The sequence below is a fragment of the Callorhinchus milii genome, unplaced genomic scaffold (assembly GCF_018977255.1).
Source record: "Callorhinchus milii isolate IMCB2004 unplaced genomic scaffold, IMCB_Cmil_1.0 Scaffold6, whole genome shotgun sequence".
NCBI lineage: Eukaryota > Metazoa > Chordata > Chondrichthyes > Chimaeriformes > Callorhinchidae > Callorhinchus > Callorhinchus milii.
This window is the reverse complement of record NW_024704747.1, coordinates 30,939,700-30,958,040: the sequence shown is the minus strand read 5'-3', so window position 1 is coordinate 30,958,040 and position 18,341 is coordinate 30,939,700. Positions and strand designations below refer to the sequence as shown.

The 18,341-nt window shown below is 40.0% G+C and overlaps 2 protein-coding genes across 6 annotated transcripts in view; one reads left to right on the top strand and one right to left on the bottom strand.

The window, feature by feature from the left end:
• Positions 1-8,234, top strand: part of tanc1a (tetratricopeptide repeat, ankyrin repeat and coiled-coil containing 1a) — a 72,121-nt gene extending 63,887 nt beyond the window's left edge. For all 4 annotated transcript variants that reach the window (XM_007889813.2, XM_007889814.2, XM_007889815.2 and 1 more), the window contains 5 exons: positions 1,333-1,465; positions 3,192-3,283; positions 4,662-4,808; positions 5,363-5,463; positions 5,687-8,234. In XM_007889813.2, the coding sequence (XP_007888004.2) occupies positions 1,333-1,465; positions 3,192-3,283; positions 4,662-4,808; positions 5,363-5,463; positions 5,687-7,163 (1,950 nt within the window). In that variant the 3' untranslated portion in view covers positions 7,164-8,234. The remainder of the gene's footprint in view (positions 1-1,332; positions 1,466-3,191; positions 3,284-4,661; positions 4,809-5,362; positions 5,464-5,686) is intronic.
• Positions 8,235-8,464: 230 nt separating this feature from the next.
• On the bottom strand, positions 8,465-16,849 carry wdsub1 (WD repeat, sterile alpha motif and U-box domain containing 1). 2 transcript variants are annotated; one of them, XM_042336035.1, is made up of 11 exons: positions 16,787-16,849; positions 15,226-15,653; positions 13,866-14,053; positions 13,364-13,453; positions 12,609-12,702; positions 12,220-12,253; positions 11,804-11,844; positions 10,745-10,848; positions 9,983-10,162; positions 9,648-9,788; positions 8,465-9,279 (listed from the first exon to the last, which is right to left on the bottom strand). In XM_042336035.1, exons 2-11 carry the CDS (start codon positions 15,621-15,623, stop codon positions 9,095-9,097), a joined length of 1,455 nt encoding a protein of 484 aa, XP_042191969.1. In that variant the 5' UTR covers positions 15,624-15,653; positions 16,787-16,849; the 3' UTR covers positions 8,465-9,094. The 2 variants fall into 2 exon arrangements, with proteins under 2 accessions (XP_042191969.1, XP_042191970.1); XM_042336036.1 differs by lacking the exon at positions 15,226-15,653 and having other exon boundaries at positions 16,787-16,841.
• Between the last annotated feature and the right edge of the window lie 1,492 nt (positions 16,850-18,341).

Sequence of the window (18,341 nt, the reverse complement as noted above, 5' to 3'; positions counted from 1 at the left end):
TAGAAGATGTGTAGCTTGTTTTCTGCCATGAAAACGTTTATGGCACCTTTTTCACCTAGGATAATGTTTTGAGTAACAATTTTTTTGAGTTCCTAATTGATTCCTTGTTTATTGAAGTATAGTGCTAATTTTTGCCACTGAAGTAAAGAAAGTCTAACTCACATTGACCATCTGATGGTATTCCAAGTATTCATTTATTTATAGTAACACATGATATCTTTTGGGCTATCATATTTAACTTAACTATTTGGTATGTCAGTCATAATGATAATCCTTGCATTTGATCTAGCACCTTATCACATTATTGAGACTTCTCAAAGTGCCTCACAGGGTATACCGTTAAGTGGATTACAACAACAACAATTAAATTACATTTATAGAGCACCTCTCACGTCAGGAGGACATCCCAGGGCACTGGACAGTCAGGGCTCAGGACCTGAGCATGAGGGAGGGGTGGGGTAGGGGTGAGGGAAGGCAGAGAAGTGGGAGGGTGACTGAAGGCACTATCGAAGTAGAGGGTCTTGAGACCGGCCTTGAAGGAGGTGAGGGGGCAAGTGAGGCGAAGGGACTGTGGGATGGAGTTCTAGAGGGTGGGGGCAGAGAGGTTGAAAGCCTGGCCACTGATGGTAGGGTGGATCGGGCGGGAGACATGGAGCAGGCAGGTTGGTAGGAAGTCAGCAGGTCAGAGAGATAGAAGGGGGCAAACCACGAGCTGCAGAGTTTTCGATGATCTGCAGCTTGTGAAGGGAAGACTTGGGAAGGCCGATGAGGAGGGAATTTCCATAATCGAGTCGATGTGACAAATGCGTGGGTGAGGGTTTAGGCAGCCTGAGGGGTGAGGCAGTGGCGGAGTCTGGCAATGCTGCGGAGGTGCTGGTAGGCAGTGCCAGTCATGACGCGGATGTGGGGGAGAAAGGACAGTTCAGGGTCAAACAAGACACCAGGTTCCTGACTGGCTTAGTGAGGTTGAGTGTGCAGCCGTGGAGGTTGATGCTGCCAGCCCCTGAAGTGCGGAGACGTTGGCGGGGCCTCGGTCTTGCTGAGGTTGAGTTGGAGAAACTTGTCCCTCGTCCAGGACTTGATGTCTGAGAGGCAGGCAGTCAGAACGCCAGTAGTCCTGGAGTTGAGGGTGGCGGCAGAGAGATAGGATTAACTGCATATATGGAGGGCGAAACATGGTTTAAAATGCCCTTTTAAAGTTGACATTTTGTGTGGGGGGAAAAATAATCATGATGTATGAAAAACATAGTGAAACTTTACAGAACAAAGGAGAAATCTGATGTTCACATGTTTAGCTTTCAATAAGTTTTATATCTGAATTTTGTTGTGCAGGTTCAATATCTGGTGGAAAGAGGTGCAATGATTGAGCACGTTGATTTAAGTGGAATGCGCCCGCTGGATAGAGCAGTTGGATGCTGCAACACATCGGTGGTTGTGACACTGCTTAAGAAAGGTGCCAAACTAGGTATGGCTTCTCGGTTGCACAAGATTGCACTTAATTGCTTTAGTATTTTATCATTTATAAGACAAGAAATGTTTGTTCATTATTTTGATTCGCATAAAATATTTTTATGCAAGTTTGTCTGAAAAGCATTGATTTGTAAACTGCACATCTAAGCTTTCTTTCAACTATTTTTATTACAATTAATCAAAGGGTGCAGTTTTCCTGTGTTTAAATATTCGAGTCATCTATCAGGAGAGTCATGATTAATTCTTTGAAATCCTTTCATTGTTTCAAACACCTCTTCTCATATCACTCAACTTTCTCTTCCCTCGTTTCTTGTAGCTATATCCTCTCTTTTCCAGCATTCTCTTCGTAAACATATGCTATATCCTTTCTATAGTTTGTAATGTTAATTGTGAGTTATCCTAGAAAACTGGATTATATTGTGAGTAATTAATAATCTTGACTTGAATCACTGCAAGAGTTCAAAATCAAATATTTATTAAACTTTATACATTAGAGGTACAAGTGAAGTTGGATTGCCAAAATTGTTTCTCAGTACAAATTCAGTCATTTTTAAAATTATTTTTGGTTTTCTTCCTACTTTCATTTATTATTTCCACTCTTAGCTCCAATTTTTGTTATTGCTTATAACATTTCTGCATCTGAACTAGCTTTATACTCTTCCAATGCATTCTACAGTTCTCTTTCTTAGGAAACCTATGTTTGGCAGAATGATCCTCTTCCTGAATACTTGTGGTTCTTCCACAACATTTAACATTTATACGGTGCTGTTCATCTTGGGACGACATCTCAAAGCACTTTGTACAGCTGCCGAGGAGATAGAGCTTTGGGAGGGGACAACAACAAATTACTTTTGTATTGTGCCTTTCACGTCAGGACGTCCCAAGGCGCTGACGAGAAGTTGATGGGACTTAAAATGTGTTTTGAAGGCAGGGATGTGGAGAGGGATTCTGGGATGGAGTTCCAGAGAGCCTGACAGACTGGCTGATGGTGGAGGGGTCCAGGTGGGGTCAGTTTGCTTTGGGACAGGAACTGCAGGGGCAGTAGGGTTGCAGGAGGACATGGAGACCTCCACTATTCCAGAGTACATTTTAAAACCGCAAAGACACACATTTTAATCTTATTGCATACAAGTTGCTCTTCTGCAGAGTTAGTGTTAGCAAATTAATGCAGCATGTTTTTTTTGGCAAAAATTACCAATAATATTCTGGAATGTTCACTTTAGCAATTCAAATTCAAGTTGTACACAAGTCATGTAAAGGAAATCTATTTCTTGAAATGCCCTTAAAACTACAAGTATAGTTATTCAGCTAAATAATTCTTAAAAGTGCATTTATAACAATCCCAGGGGAATAGAAGCTTTCAAGGTTAGAATACCAGGATTTTCTTGCCAAAAATTGTGTTGTGATTCAGAAAAGGTTTATAGGAAAGCTCGAGTTCTATTTAGTGAGCAGGAAATTCAATTCTTCAGCAATAAAAATGTTTTTCAAATTATATGCTTGCATCTTTTAACTCTCTTTCCACCTTTCATTCCCGCTTTTTCTTAACTTGAATTCCTTAATGCATTATAAAGGCTACAGAACTCCTTATGATTGTTCAGGTATTGATTTTGAACAGAATTTGCTCAAAGTAAATAACTTACTTATCTTTACAAATTTTGATGTTACAGGATATATGAATTTTTCCTTTTTCTAAAGACGATTGTGTTATTATTACCCTGTAGGTAATGCAGCCTGGGCCATGGCAACATCCAAACCAGACATCCTGATCATTCTATTACAGAAGTTAATGGAGGAGGGAAATCAACTTTATAAGGTACTTGCTGTACCCATTGCATCTTCGCTTGTAACCAAAGACTCCAATATGGTTTGTAGATTGACGCACAAACAGACATTTCATCTTTATCTATACTCATAGAATTATACAACATAGAAGGAGGCCATTTGGCCCATTGTGTCTGTGCCGGCTCTTTGAAAAGAGCTGGGAGGACTCCTGTGGGAGGACTGTTCTTCAGTTTAATTTAATGGGTTTTCTCTCTTTTGTCCATCATTTTTACTTATCCTTGAAATGTCTGATTTTTGTTTCGGCATCTTTACAATGATGAATATAAATGTATAATTCATAGTCACTGGGAGGTCCTCTCAATGTAAAAGGTGCTTTAAATATGTAATTTTGCTGTTGTTGCCGCGGCTCAGGTTCGACTGTGTTATTTGTACCCGTCGCTTGGCTATGTGCGCGCTCTGTGATGCAGGAAGCCACAGCGCCACAGTCAGCCGGGCAGCCATCAGGTGTAACTGCAGCGCGTGAGGCACAATGCCACAGCGCCACTTTGACTCGGTGGCCACCGGGCGTAACTGCAGAAAAAAGTGTAAAACTGAAAATAACACAAACAATCGGAGATACCTGAAAACAAATATGCCCATGTCACTCCCAGTGCAAAACCTTTCCGGTGAGGTATAAATCATGGCTCTACATCAATCAGTTATTGAGATCCTTCTTGAAGTGCAGACAAACATTGTTTTATTAGTATAAGTAGAAGATAACATGATATACGTTTCTAACAAACTGAGTTGCAGAATGAAGGAAATTAAAACGGCCAAGAAAGACTGGCAGGTGGTATTAGGAGAACTATTATAAAAAGTTAGAAAGCTCTCAAATACTATGGATCTTATTTGAATTATAGCCAGAGAGGCCTCAGAGGAGATTCTCTAGGATGGCAGTAGCACAGATGAGATGTTTTACCTGTGAGAAAAAATTTTTCCTTAGAACTCAGAAGTTTGAGAAGATACTTGTTAAATTAAGAGGCGCTTTGATAAGCAAGGAGAAATTATTTCCACTAACCAGTGAGAGCATAAATTAAAGGTAATTACTGATTAATTTTTAGAGGGTTGTTAGGATGCGAAATGAGGTTCTTTAAAGGAGAAACAGGATAATGGGACTAATACATAGAGAGCTACAGCGTCGGAATCTATTGAATGCCTCCTATGCTGTAACTTTCTGTCATTCTAAAATGTTTAAGTGTAATCTTCGTGTTTGAGCGAGTTTGTTTAGGTTCTTTCCTTAAATAGTCTGTCACATAAATGCTAAACATGCTCTTGGAAACTCAATGCTTCAATTAAAACATCATATTTGTGCTCTTTATAATAAGAGTGCGATGGACTGTATAACGTGTTGTCTATGTGAACTATTGCAGAAAGGCAAGATGAAGGATGCTGCTCAGAGATACCAGTATGCTTTGAGAAAGTTTCCACGTGAAGGGTTTGGAGAAGAAGTGAAAGCTTTTAGAGATCTAAGAGTTTCCCTTTGCTTAAACCTGTCAAGATGTAGAAGAAAAACTAACGTAAGCTGCAAGTCTGACTTAATTAAGCTGATCAATTTAGTACCCAAAACATTGACCAACACAAGAACAATTGTTTGAAGGAGCTGCCAAGTGCAAGCATGATGGTTACCCACAGCATCAAGGCCCAAGATTACAACTGGGACTTAATGTTGAACATTTTTCCCAAGGCAATCAGAGGATGTGGCTCACTCTTCCCCTGCATGGCTCAATTTATAACGTCACTGCCCACTATATATATTGCACTATTTTCAATTTTACTATTTTATCGACATCCTGCTGTTTTCTGGGGTAATTGGGTAGACAGGAACCCTTTCTCCATGTCTCCTTGATATTCTTCCCTCCCCCCTCTCAATTTCTCATACAAGCACAACATTGCTCATTCTAATCTAAATTCTGGTGGGCAAATCTTGTATGGATTGTGTATAAGATTTAAATCAATAGTAATTTTTGTGTAAAAAAAATAGTCATGCAAGTTTGAAATGTGAAAAGAACAATATGATATACTTACTAAAAGAGATTTATGCAGTCATTTGTTCTCTTTTCCTTACTCACAGGACTTTGGAATGGCAGAAGAATTTGCCTCTAAGGCCCTGGAATTGAAGCCTAGATCATACGAGGCTTACTACGCTAGAGCAAGGGCAAAAAGGAGCAGCAGGTACAAAGTCCTTCATACCTCTTAATCTTTTAGACTGATCCATTGTCCACAATTAAGGCTAATATTTGGATAAAAACATTCTTATAGGTTAATGTTTTTTCTTACTGATTCAATGCTGTTTTTCCTATTTGTGAATTTATACCATGAGATAGAAAAATATCTTGATTTAGCAGACAAAATAATTAAACGTAGCAAATGTTAGTGTAATATTGTTGTTTCACAGGCAATTTGCAGCAGCTCTTGCAGATCTACATGAAGCAACAAAGCTTTGCCCCAACAATCGAGAAATAAAGAGACTTTTGTCTCGGGTTGAAGAGGAATGCAAACAGCTACAGCGAACACAGCAACAAAAACAGCTTTACCAGCCACAGCAAAACAATGAATCGGATAATGAAGAGGAATTGTTGGGCCCAAACCTGGACAGTATCTCATTTGGTGCTGTAGACGGTGACTTTAGTCCAACTAAAGAAATTCAATCCACTTCACCAAGGCCTCAGCATCCTCAGAGCTTGGCGTCTTTTAAGAAGGGACTTCAAGAAGATGGAATTTCTAAACAGAAACCCAGGTCTGTTTCTCCCCAGAATATATCGACACATAGGTATCTTCAAGAACCATTAACCCAGCAAGGACTAATTATGCAGCCGACCAAGCAAGCTCAGATAGTGAAAACAAACCAGCATATGAACTTGCTGCAAACTGGGGTGAGAGATGGGAATCATCACAGCAGTAAACTTTTGACTAAGCCTCAGTTTCCCACAAGTCCTTTGCCATGTAGACCAATTGCTGCAGGTAATGTAGCAATAGTTAATAACAGCGATATGCAACAGGTGGATGCTGTTAATACATTTTCTTCTGCGGTGGGTAATGGAGTACTCTCTGGAGATTGTGGGGAAAGACAAGATGCTGCTCAGTCTGTTCAGCAGATCAATGAAAGTACTTTATATCATGTTGCAGTGCAGGCTTTTCCATATGTAGCAAAACCAGCAGAGAAGCTACTTACACAGTCTCAACAGTCTCTGGATTTACATGCAAATGTAGCTCAAGTCGTGCAAGTCAAACATTCAGAGGATAGCCCACATACACTCATGCAACAGACAAATAGTATGAAGACTTCTGATTCTACAAGCAGTCTAGCATCAGACAGTAGTGCCTCAGATAATGGGAAAACATCAGGTAGTCGGCAAACATTGGAAGTTCAAATCAAAAATACTTTGGACAAGATTGAAAAGTCCAACCAAAATCATAGTGGAGCTGAATGTAAACCAAGGACTACACCATTTATGGGAATAATGGATAAAACCGTAAGGTCCCATCAGTATCAGCCCAGTACTCAGCAGACTCGCACCTGGCATATTCAGTCAGCAGATGGATTAAGTACAATTCCATCTTCGGTTGGTGGTGTTCAGAATGCTCACTGTGAAGCACAGTTTGCTAAACCTGTTAGTGCCTTTCATGATTATGTCAAAGATACAACTCAGGACTCTGCTGGAAATTCTCACAATGGAATGCATTCTAAGGAATGTGGAGACAAAACCTGCCAAAAGGCCATCTGCTATGAAGGTCCCAATCCAGGCATGACTGTACCACTCTCTTTTCAAGAAAGTATCTCCAAACAACAATCTCATGTGGCAATAGATGCACAGGCAAGCAACATTACTTCTATAAAGCCAAAGCGATCATTTATAGAATCCAATGTGTGAAATACTCAAAACTACCAATGAACTGAATGAATAAGAAATTACTTTTTAACCTTGTATTGTAACCTTATGGTGGCATTTCTAGCAACTGGTATAAAGTAACATCTGACTATGCTGTGGTATATAGCATCGCATGCTGATTTTATAGTGAGCTTGAGTCCAGATGGATATTGCACTGAGTATTTCATATGGCATTTAACACAAAATCAATGACCGCACTTTATAAACGGCCTTCAAGTGCTTTGTTGTAATCCAAATGCTTTCCTATATAAGTCCAGTTAAACTAGAGACCTTGCACGGGTATCCTCAGCCTTGTTATACAGTAAAGGTACCGGCAGATTGACTGTAAAAGTAGTTTGTCACAAAGAAGAAAGTGTTGAAATTCCAGTGAGATTAAGCACTAACCGGTATTTTAGGTTCATGATTAGAGATCAGGCTTCTTGAGCTTGGAGAAATGTAATTCCTTCACTTGCAATAAGGTTTATGTAATCTTTTTTAAAGAAATTTAACTAATTATCCATATTTGTAATCAAGTATTATTTGCACACGGATTAAATCAGTTCATTCATTGGTGTTAAACTTCGTTCTCTCGTAAATTTATGTACATTGTAGAAACGCCTCAATAAATGTAACGGTTTAGTTAGCAGCTTACTATTTTTATTTATTTGAGTTTGCAGAATGCTTGACTGTAAACAGGCCAACATTTTCTCTAGTTATTTTGCACAGCGACTGTAATTGCCTTTAACTAAAATGGAGCTTGGGGAGTTCAATGCATACATAAATTTTCATTGATGTAGACATAACATAGTTAGTAGCTTTGGTTTCTATTTCAGTATGTATTTACTTGCAATAAACTGTCAATGTTTAATGTTTTATGTATTTTGTACTGCCATATAGCATGGAAAACATGCCCAGAAAATGTCTTAAAGGTTTATGTATCTGGTTCCATCCTTCGTGTTTTTAGGTTTCTTTGTAGGAAAGTACTAAGATCCATTCTTAATTATAGAAATTATAGTTAACCTTTCTGTAATGTATATGACACCTTAATGTGTTGAAATAAAGTGCATTAATCTGTGTTGTGGTTCAGACTAAATGATTCTCTTCTGAAATGTTAAATTTAAAGTCTGCTCTTTTTAAAAAAAAGTTTCAGGTTCCTGTCTTTCATTCAACCTTGCACATGCTGTAAGTGTCAGCTCTTGTTTTTGACACATGACTAGTTGTCAGTAACAGGCACAGTGACCGTTCTCCATACTCACAAAATTCAGATTCACTTCGTTCCCACCCACATATACATCAGCTGACGCTTTGGATTGCACACCATTTAATTTAAATATATACATGAAAATAGGTACATAATGTATATAGCTGTATTAAATAATGTTGGTTATGTAAATTTGCTATAGTTGCTTTAAAAGTAATAATAAATCCTTGCATTTGATATAGTGCCTTATCATCAGGACATCTCGAAGCACTTCATGCAATTCACTGAAGGAATGACTGCATTTTGTGGGCGAATCGTAGCAGCCAGGTTGAGCACAGCAAAGCCCCATAGACAGCTGTGAAATGAGGCCGATTTTATTTTGGGGATTTGTTGGCCCTTCAGCGAGAAACTTCTCTTTTCGATTTGTGTCATGGGATCTTTTAACATCCACATGAACAGACAGCGCCTGCAACACATCCCGGCACTGCATTGGAGTGTTATCTTAAGACCATTGGTGGCCAACCTAATACACGAATATTTCTTGATTTTATGCTATAAATCAAAAAAATTCAAGTAAAAACTGAAATATACCACTGATTGAACACAGACCTACCTAGACTCGTGCGTGTTTGGGAGCCGCTTGATGAACTAGCAGGGTGCCAACCTGGTAATCTTATTCTGGATTTTTACTTCCATATTGCAGCAATTAGTGGCAACGGTAATTCCAATTTTCTTAATTCAATTGTTTTGCTGGCAGTTGTAGCACTTTATGGGCATCAATCCAACGATCAATAGCCATTTTAAGTGTTCTGTTAGGTGTTATTAATGATGATTGCAAAGGCATATTCGTCATGGGGCTTGTACGTTTTTTAGTATTGATCCAGCTCTCAACGGCATCTCGCTGATAGGAATAACCATCTGTGTTACAAAACAAAGTAATATCAGTTGCATGTAAAAATAATGAAGTATGGGTGAAGAAAGACAATTTTCTTGAAGTATTTACTATTTTCATATTTTTTTTAGCAAGATTGACATCTCCACTCAGACAGATGTAAACATCCCATGAGAAATGTTTATGCTCTCACATCACAATGAAAAATACTGGAGGTAATACTTTTGGAAACTTGGTGGTTGTCTTACCAAAGTAGACTTACCATGCACAGCAGGTTGATAAATTTAATATTATTTATCACACAAGTCTCACAATTATCCAGGCTTCTACCATGCAATCCTAAATACATTATTTTCCAACATTTAAATTAATGGCAGAGATGTTTTCTAATTACCTGCAGCAATAACTGGATCTGTCATAACCTCCCTGGATATTGGACAGAGGAATTCGTCTGGAACACCAGTAGAAGCTGATTCCATTTGCACCTTCACTTCATCAAGTTTTCGTAGTATTTTGTTGCGCAGTCCAAGTGACTCTGAAAAATGAGTTGCAAGTCTCTTTATTAATCTTATTACCTAATGGGACAGCTAAAATTGTGTTCATAAACAGAAATCATTGAATGGGTCAGCTATCCTACAAGTTAACTGATTTTTCACAACTTCAGAGACCTAGACATTTTAAATCAATTTTTAATAATTAGTATGATTAATGTGAATGTTAACATCTTACCAATTTTCAGATCATTAATGAGGCTTTCTTTGGTAAGACTTAGTAATTCCTGGCCATCAATGTTATTTGTCTTGAAAACATCAACAAGATCCTCAAGCCCTTCTGCAGAAAGCCAGGAACCCACCTCATCTTCTGACCAGTGCTGAAAAGAGCGATTAATTTGCGCTGAGAAATCCTCACCTTGAAACAAAAATGAAACCATTCAATCAAATTGTAAATATGATTATTTTTATCTTGGGTGGATGCTGATGAATTGTTTAATTAAACATATGACAAAGAAGTCTAGATCTCCCACAACAGCTCATGTAGAAAAATAATATGTTTGGGTTTGTTTTGTTGGGAAAAGGGAGACACTTTTAAAACTTTGGGACCACACAAACAATCCAGAAAGATAATTTCTTGACTTGTACTTTCCTATTTTAGAGTTAATGTAATAATGATAAACATAAGTAACACTTGTTATTTTAGACATTTTTATGTGCTGTCATTCTAAATGTTGAAAACACTGTTTTGTTCGTCTGCAAAATAAGGTAGAATGATAAAATTAGCACTGCTTATGGTATTTGTAATTAGCTGTGTTGCCCCTATCATTTTCTCTGTCTGGAAGCCTTCAATGAATGATAAAAGAATAATTTTGAGTCTTTGTTTCTTAATTTGACATCCATTAATTATTGAAATAACTCAATTGAGGCTTTAGTTATATTTTATCCTACACATAATGTAAATGATTGTTTCAAATTTTTTCAGTGTTATGTAACTAACCAGAATAACTTTTGACTCCAATTCTCCAAATGTTTACAGTTTTGTCCATAGATCCAGTTGCAATTAGTGGAAGATCAGGTGCAAATGCACACGCTGTGACATATCTGAAAAAGTCAACAATAAAATATACTTCACAATTAATTGAATTTCAGTAGTACTACTGTACAATAAAAATAGGAAGAATCCCCTTTGGCTTTCTCATCAAGTTAAAGCATTTAAAAAGAAACAGAAACAGCACTGTGTATTCTGAGCAACATGATTTTAACACAGTGTTTGGCCAGACCTAATGTAATACATCTTTCTGCTCCATGTCCAGTTTCGGCAGGCTGAAAAAGGTCTTTCAGTATAGTGCCGAGCAAAAATAAAACAGAACCCATTTCTCTTAAGATAATAATTCTAAAGCCTTCACAATGGGGCAATAATAATAACCCTTTAATAATTTGATATAGCGCCTTATCACCTCTTTGAGACATCATACATTTAATTTTAATCAATACCTTACAATAGTTAAGCACAACAGAAAAATGTTATCTTGTGTTCTGCATAACATGGATATTGAAGAGGTGATCAAACTGCAACTATAAAGCAGCCAATAATGTTTAATAAGGGCTGCACTCTGTAAAAAGTCACTCAATCAAAATGCAAGCATTATTATTATAAACTGACCAGCTGTACCCATTGCAGCTTCACTTACAAACAAAAGATCCAATATGGAATATTGATTGACACACATTCAAGACATTTTGTCTTTGTATTCAACTGTGAAGACTCTTGTGGGAGGACTCCTTTAATATATTTTCTCTCAGTCTCTCCATAGTTGGGGCATCCGCAGGAGATGAGTGGGGAGAATCCCAGCCTCCAGTGCAGGGATCTCTGCCCCTCAAGTCCTGCCAATGAGTCAGGCTGTTGGTCTGTCATCTCCGGGAATTGGGAGTCCTGCAGACCCACCTGGCCTACGAACTGGACTCTCGAGATCACCACAGGGGTTTGACTCGATCCTTCAGATTTGTTTGACACAGTAAGTATGTAAAATGATAACATGAAGTAACGTTAAAATACCGTGTGTGCTGCTTCAGTGTGTAAAGTGGTGCTCCACTCATCTGCATAACAAGACAAAATTGGAGGATTTTATGGGAAAAGAATATTATTTGTACAAGATTATCAATTATAAAATGCATCATTAGCTGATACTGAATCTTTCAATCATGAAACCTTTAATGTATTTTGAATGAACTTTAACCGAAAAGAACAATTCAATTAAAATTATTGAATCTTGAAAATGACATTGATACAATTGTTTCATTAGATATTTAACTGCTCAGCATGAGAGGAAACCTATAAAGGATAGCAATGCTTAAACATCATGAAAATAATAATGATTTAGCTTGCATCGTTTATAACTCAGTTAAATGTATCCTTTACATTTCTCTTTGGAACAATTTTCAATTCATGAAAACCAGGTTAAGCATACTTACAGAATTCCAAATTATTATAGACTTGTCAACTGACCTTGAATGAGGAAACAGAAACATTTGAAATTTATAATTAAGTTTAAAAAATGATTATTCATTTAAAAAAATATTAGTCTAAATTACCATTTCATTTATTTTCATCTCATAATTGCAATTTGCAGACCTTAAGAGATATAATTTTATTGAACTGTTTTGTAATATATGCTCAAAACAACAGTTTTGTTCCCCTTACTGACACCTCAAAAGAAAAATGTGCTTTTAGTAAGTGATGGGTCCCAATACAAGGCAAACAAGACAATGGATTCAAGCATTTCTTTTAACGCTACAGCCAAAACAACTACAAAACTTACATTTCTAATTTTAAAAATATCTAAGAAAAGAATTGTACTTACCCAGAGACTAATATCTGTCCATCTGGTGAAAAGCAACATGACAAAACAGGAGCTGTGTGGTGATTTAATGAGCATCGAATCCTAATTTTATAGCCTACAAATATGAAAGAAATTTTCACTCAGAATAATGTGAAACACACAACAAAAATATTTTGCCAGCTCCATAATGTACATTTTTTCTCTTATCTGAATATTTCTCACTCCAGAGTTCTTTTGACCCACAATTTAAAAAAGATGCTAGACAGACACGAGGTATAATGTTTATTTAGTACCTAATCGTTCTGGGAAGCGGGCCTGCTTGAGAGGCAATATATAAATACAAGTGTTATTACATTGTATATACATCAACTGTTTAAAGAGCACCACCTTTAAATAATGTTTGGCCAATAAATCTGAAAATTGTTTCAGGCACTCAATTGCAAAAACACGCCAAAGTTAATTTTTCCACAATGTGTAGGAACTGAGAATACTTATAAAATTGAAGAAGCAAAGTCACACAAAACTACTCACCACATTACGTTACACCCCATTGCCCTCAGTAATTGTACAAACTTAAATTGAACCGTTATTCTAACCAGCTATTATAATGAATTCAATTTGATCAGTGTACTTGCTGGTTTGATCCTCCCTCTAATCTGACACGCCAAACAGAACCTACATAATTTTTCAGTCAGCGGAATAAGCCCCAGACTTCAATTCCATTGACAAAAGCAGGTTTGGCAATCGTCTTTCATAAGATCTATTAGTTGACATACCTGATGGATGCAATTGGGACATAACCCAAAATTTTATTTTATTGTCTTGACCACAAGAAGCCATCAGAAAACTTGGTGATCCTGAATTATCTGACAAAGACAAAGTTATGTTAGAATAGAGGACAAAAAACAAAAAAGGCAACAAATTAAAGTACCTTCTGTAATAATCACAAAATGTAATTGTTTCCACAGATATCTAGAAGATTGCCATCTGCTAGAGGAGCCTGGTCTATTTTGATTTTTTTAAAAATGTTTGTAATCAAAAAGCCCACATTTAAAATATTTAAACGTGTCTCTGTCAGGGAATCCCATAACTTTCTTCGGTCTACAAAAGTTTGCAACTTTTTTTAGCAACTATGTTTCCCCTGCACCCTTTTCCCCTATTTATCCTACAGATTTTTCATGCACATTTTCTACAAATATTTTTCTGAAAAATATCCTTTTGGAAAAATACAATACATGAAAAGTATGGGTTGCTGAATGCTTCCCGTGAAAGACGTACCATTAATTGGCTGAGGTGAAAACTCACAGCAGGTTACACCAAGATCATGAGCTTCCTTTACATTAAAGAGGCATTTCATTTGGCAATCCCATAGAGTCAGATCTCCTGAGGTTGAGCCAATCACAAAATTGTTAACTCCAGGAGGAAAGGCACAGGCAATCACTGATCCATCCTCAATTGTGCTCGACCTAGAGTTAAACATTTATTTGAGAAAGTTCAGTATGCAAATTTTACACAATAAGGGTTTCTTCAGAAATAAGTATGATGGAATGAAAACTGCTCAATCTAGATCACAGCAAAGATCGACTGTAAAATATAACTTCACACAGGAGTTTAATTACGGTGAACCTGGGGTTGTGGCTTCTTCCAGCCGCATTCGGCTCATGCCGCTGCTCATCTCCACCCCACAACAGGAAACCGAGCCTTCAACCTCATACGCCCTCTGTAACTCCCTCTCACAACCTCTGTCTGCCCCCACCACCCCATCTTAACAAGACACCGAAAAACCTACCACTTCAATGGTGTCTAGTCATCTCCCTCTCCCACTCATCAATATCTCGCACCAACTCCATGTCTGTAAAATACTTCCCAGACATCACTCTATGAAGGGAGTTATATAAATGCATGCTGTAATATGTGAAGATGTGATCCTTCAGCCATCCAATGGACAACTTAGTATGAATAGTGTCACATTAGTCCAACCTTACTGTCTATAAAATGTTTGTTTTATTTAAATAGTTTTCATGTTTGTGGCAACTATGATACAGTGATACTGTGCACAGCAAGTGGAATGTTGTTATACTAAGCTTCCTTCTCCCATTTTAAACATATTCCTTGTAACAAATATTTCGCAATCGTATGCTTTTCTTGAATTGTTTCTATAACATTCACCAATTACAGAAATAAGTGAATTTTGTGTTTTGAAATCTGCAAGAGAAATTCACAAAAGTAAAAATGTGTTATTCCTATTATACCTCAAAATATGTTTTTAATATTGTTATTGATGAATAAATACTGCACTTTTTTAATCCATCACTATAAATTAAGAAATACAATCAAGTTCTGTTCATTACTTTAAATTTTACTCACATCTATCATCAAAAACTTACAGAAAAATCAATTCCAATTAGATGTATATTTTTGAAAACAAACAAAAATAAAGAGTACAGAAAATAAAATGAGCTTAGAGTCCTAAACTTAAGCCTTCTTCACGGCCATATCAGCTTCAGAAGCTGCTTAAATGAAAAAACCTGCACTCCCAACATAAGAGACCTAACACAAATAATATTAAAACAGCCATTGTCCTAACAAAAAAATACTTAAATTCAACCACTAAATTAAATTCAACTGTTAGACAAACCTGCGAAGTTTCTTTAAGTGGACATCCCATAATGCCAATGTCCCATCAGCTGCACCAGAAACTAAGTATGTGGAATCATGAGAAAATCTGCAGACCCTGACTGGATTGCCACTGGGCTGTTTCAATATTGCCAACCTCTCTCCAGCTCGAGAATCCCACAGGATAGTCGTCCCATCAGTTGAACTTGAAGCTAGAAATTTTCCACAAGAACTAAAGCAGCAGAAATGTACAGCGTAACTATGACCTCTGAGTGGCGAGAACGGGAGCTCGGAAAAGTCCTTCACTGAATAAAGGCGGATTGTTTTGTCCAAGGAACACGATGCCAGACAGGAGGAGGAGAAGGCACAGCAATTAACATCATCAGTGTGATGTGTTAAGGTTTGGACAAGTGTCGTCATTGTAAAATAGTTTTGATTTTTGCTTCAAATCTGAAAAGCAAAAAGCACATTTCACATTTCTCACTGACTTAAAACTATCGAATTTATAGCAGGAAACCTGCAAAGTGAAGGACGCTGACAACAACAACAACAACAACACCACCATCACCACCCACTGCCTCCAGAGATCTGCTGATTCAGCACAAACCAAACAGCAACCGTAGGACCTTCTGGTTCTCCTCACGTTCACTTTAGACACTGTTTGTGGAGGAGCACGAGCACAAGTCACCAAATAAACCGCCCACAAAACAGTCACTACACTTCACAGTATATTCTGGGAAGCGCTTTGAGACGTCTCGAAAACACAATAAGGCATTACATCAGAGCCCCGAGGAGACCCCGAGTAACCAGATCCCCCCCACACCCCCCACACACACACACCCCACACACACACACCCCACACACACACCCCACACACACACCCCCACACACACACACACACACACACACACCCCCACACACACACCCCCACACACACCCCACACACACACACCCCCACACCCCCACACACACACCCCCCCCCCACACCCCCCACACCCCCCACACACACACCACACACACACACACACCCACACACACCCCACACACACACCCCCACACACACACACACACACACCCCCACACACACACCCCCACACACAGCCCACACCACACACCCCACACACACCCCCCACACACACACACCCCCACACACCCCCACACCCCCCCCCCCACACACACACACACACACACACCCACACACACACACCCCCACACACACACACACACACACACCCACACACACCCCACACACACACCCCCACCCCACACCCCCACACACACACCCCCACACACACACCCCCACCCACGCACCCCTCCACACACACACCCCCACACACACACCCCCACACACCCCACCACACACACACACACACCCCCACACACACCCCCCCCACACACACCCCCCCACACCCCCACCACCCCCCACACACACACCCCACACACACACCCCACACACACACCACACCACACACACCCCCCACACACACAACCCCCCCCCACACACACCCACACACACACACACCCCACCACACCCCCACACTCTAACCGCCCCCCACACACACATTTGGTTGGGGGGGAATTACCTGTAAAAGCCTCGAGAAGCGCCTCCTCCCCCTCCGCGCCCTCTCGCTCTCTCGGGCCCACGTGATCCTCACGGCGAGCCCCGCCCTCGGCGCCTGCGCACTAGTGCCAACCACACCTCCGCCCCTCCCCCAACTACAGCCCCACACCCCCACACTCCCCCCACTCCAACCCCCCCACTAACCCCCCCCACACACCCTAACCCCCCCCACAATGACACCCCCCCACTCTAACCTCCCCCCACTAACCCCCCCACAACCCCACACTCCCCCCGACTCCAACCCCCACACACCCTAAACCCCCCCACACTCTACACCCCCCCCACAATCCAACCCCCCCACACACCAATTCCCCCTACACTCCCCCCACTCCCGCCCCACACTAACCCCCTCCACACTCTAACCTCCCCACTAACCCCCTCCACACTCTAACCCCCCCCACAATCCAACCCCCCCACACCCTAAACCCCCCCCCACACTCTAACCGCCCCCCACACACACATTTGGTTGGGGGGGAATTACCTGCAAATGCCACGAGAAGCCGCCCCTCCCCCTCCGCGCCCTCTCGTTCTCGGACCCACGTGATCCTCACGGCGAGCCCCACCCTCGGCGCCTGCGCACTAGCGCCAACCACACCTCCACCCCTCCCCCAACTACAGTAGGGTGGGGGGGGTTGGGGGGTGTTGGGGGAGACGGGGTTAACTCGGGGTCTTTTCAGGACTGGGTTTGTTCCAAAGTAACACACCCGACTGCGCTGATGTTGTGCTGTTACCTGAGCCAACAGGACCACAGCTTCACGGTGATGGCAATAGTGATGGAGATGGCGACAGTGATGGAGATGGCGATAGTGATGGCGATAGTGATAGTGATGGAGATGGAGATGGTGATAGTGATGGTGATGGAGATAGTGATAGTGATGGAGATGGCGATGGAGATGGCAACAGTGATGGAGATGGCGATAGTGATGGCGATAGTGATAGTGATGGTGATGGAGATGGTGATAGTGATGGTTATGGTGATGTCAGACCAGCTCTGGCTCATTTAGTCAAACACACGTTGGAGCAGGTCTGGGATTCTGTCCACAGGCACCTGTTTACCTGTAAACCAAAGTCATAACAATTATGGTGGTCTTAGCTGACAAGTAGCTTCATAATGGTAAACTACACAGATTTAACAGTATATTATTATTATTATCCACTTTGGGCCCAAAGCCTTTGCTCTCACCAACCCCTGATAAACTCTCCATTAGTTAAGCATCTTTTCTGTGATGAAACTGGCACTTCATACCAGACAAATGGAAACATGCATTTGGGGAACTCTCCATGGTTTGGTTCAGACACTTATTCCCAGAAACACAATTCTGCTTGAAAACCTACATTGTAGGTAATGCTCATCAACAGTAATCCTCACACACTACTTTCTGCATTGTCAGTGTGGCTGGGAAATCTTCTGCAAGTGGTTTGACTATTGTTACTTAGCATTGTCTTTTGTGTAATATAGATAGCAGTTTAATTGAAAGTTAAATTAATTAGTCATAACATGTGTTTATATATCTTAA

What these genes read in the sequence shown, in the direction of transcription:
- wdsub1 (XM_042336035.1), bottom strand. Translation starts at nt 15,623, where the DNA reads ATGACGACACTTGTCCAAACCTTAACACATCACACTGATGATGTTAAT. An exon ending in TGGAGTCAAAAGTTATTCTG is followed by an intron (nt 10,163 to 10,744) that starts GTTAGTTACATA and finishes TTTTGTTTCAAG; the next exon opens with GTGAGGATTTCTCAGCGCAA. An exon ending in AGATCCAGTTATTGCTGCAG is followed by an intron (nt 9,280 to 9,647) that starts GTAATTAGAAAA and finishes TTTGTAACACAG; the next exon opens with ATGGTTATTCCTATCAGCGA.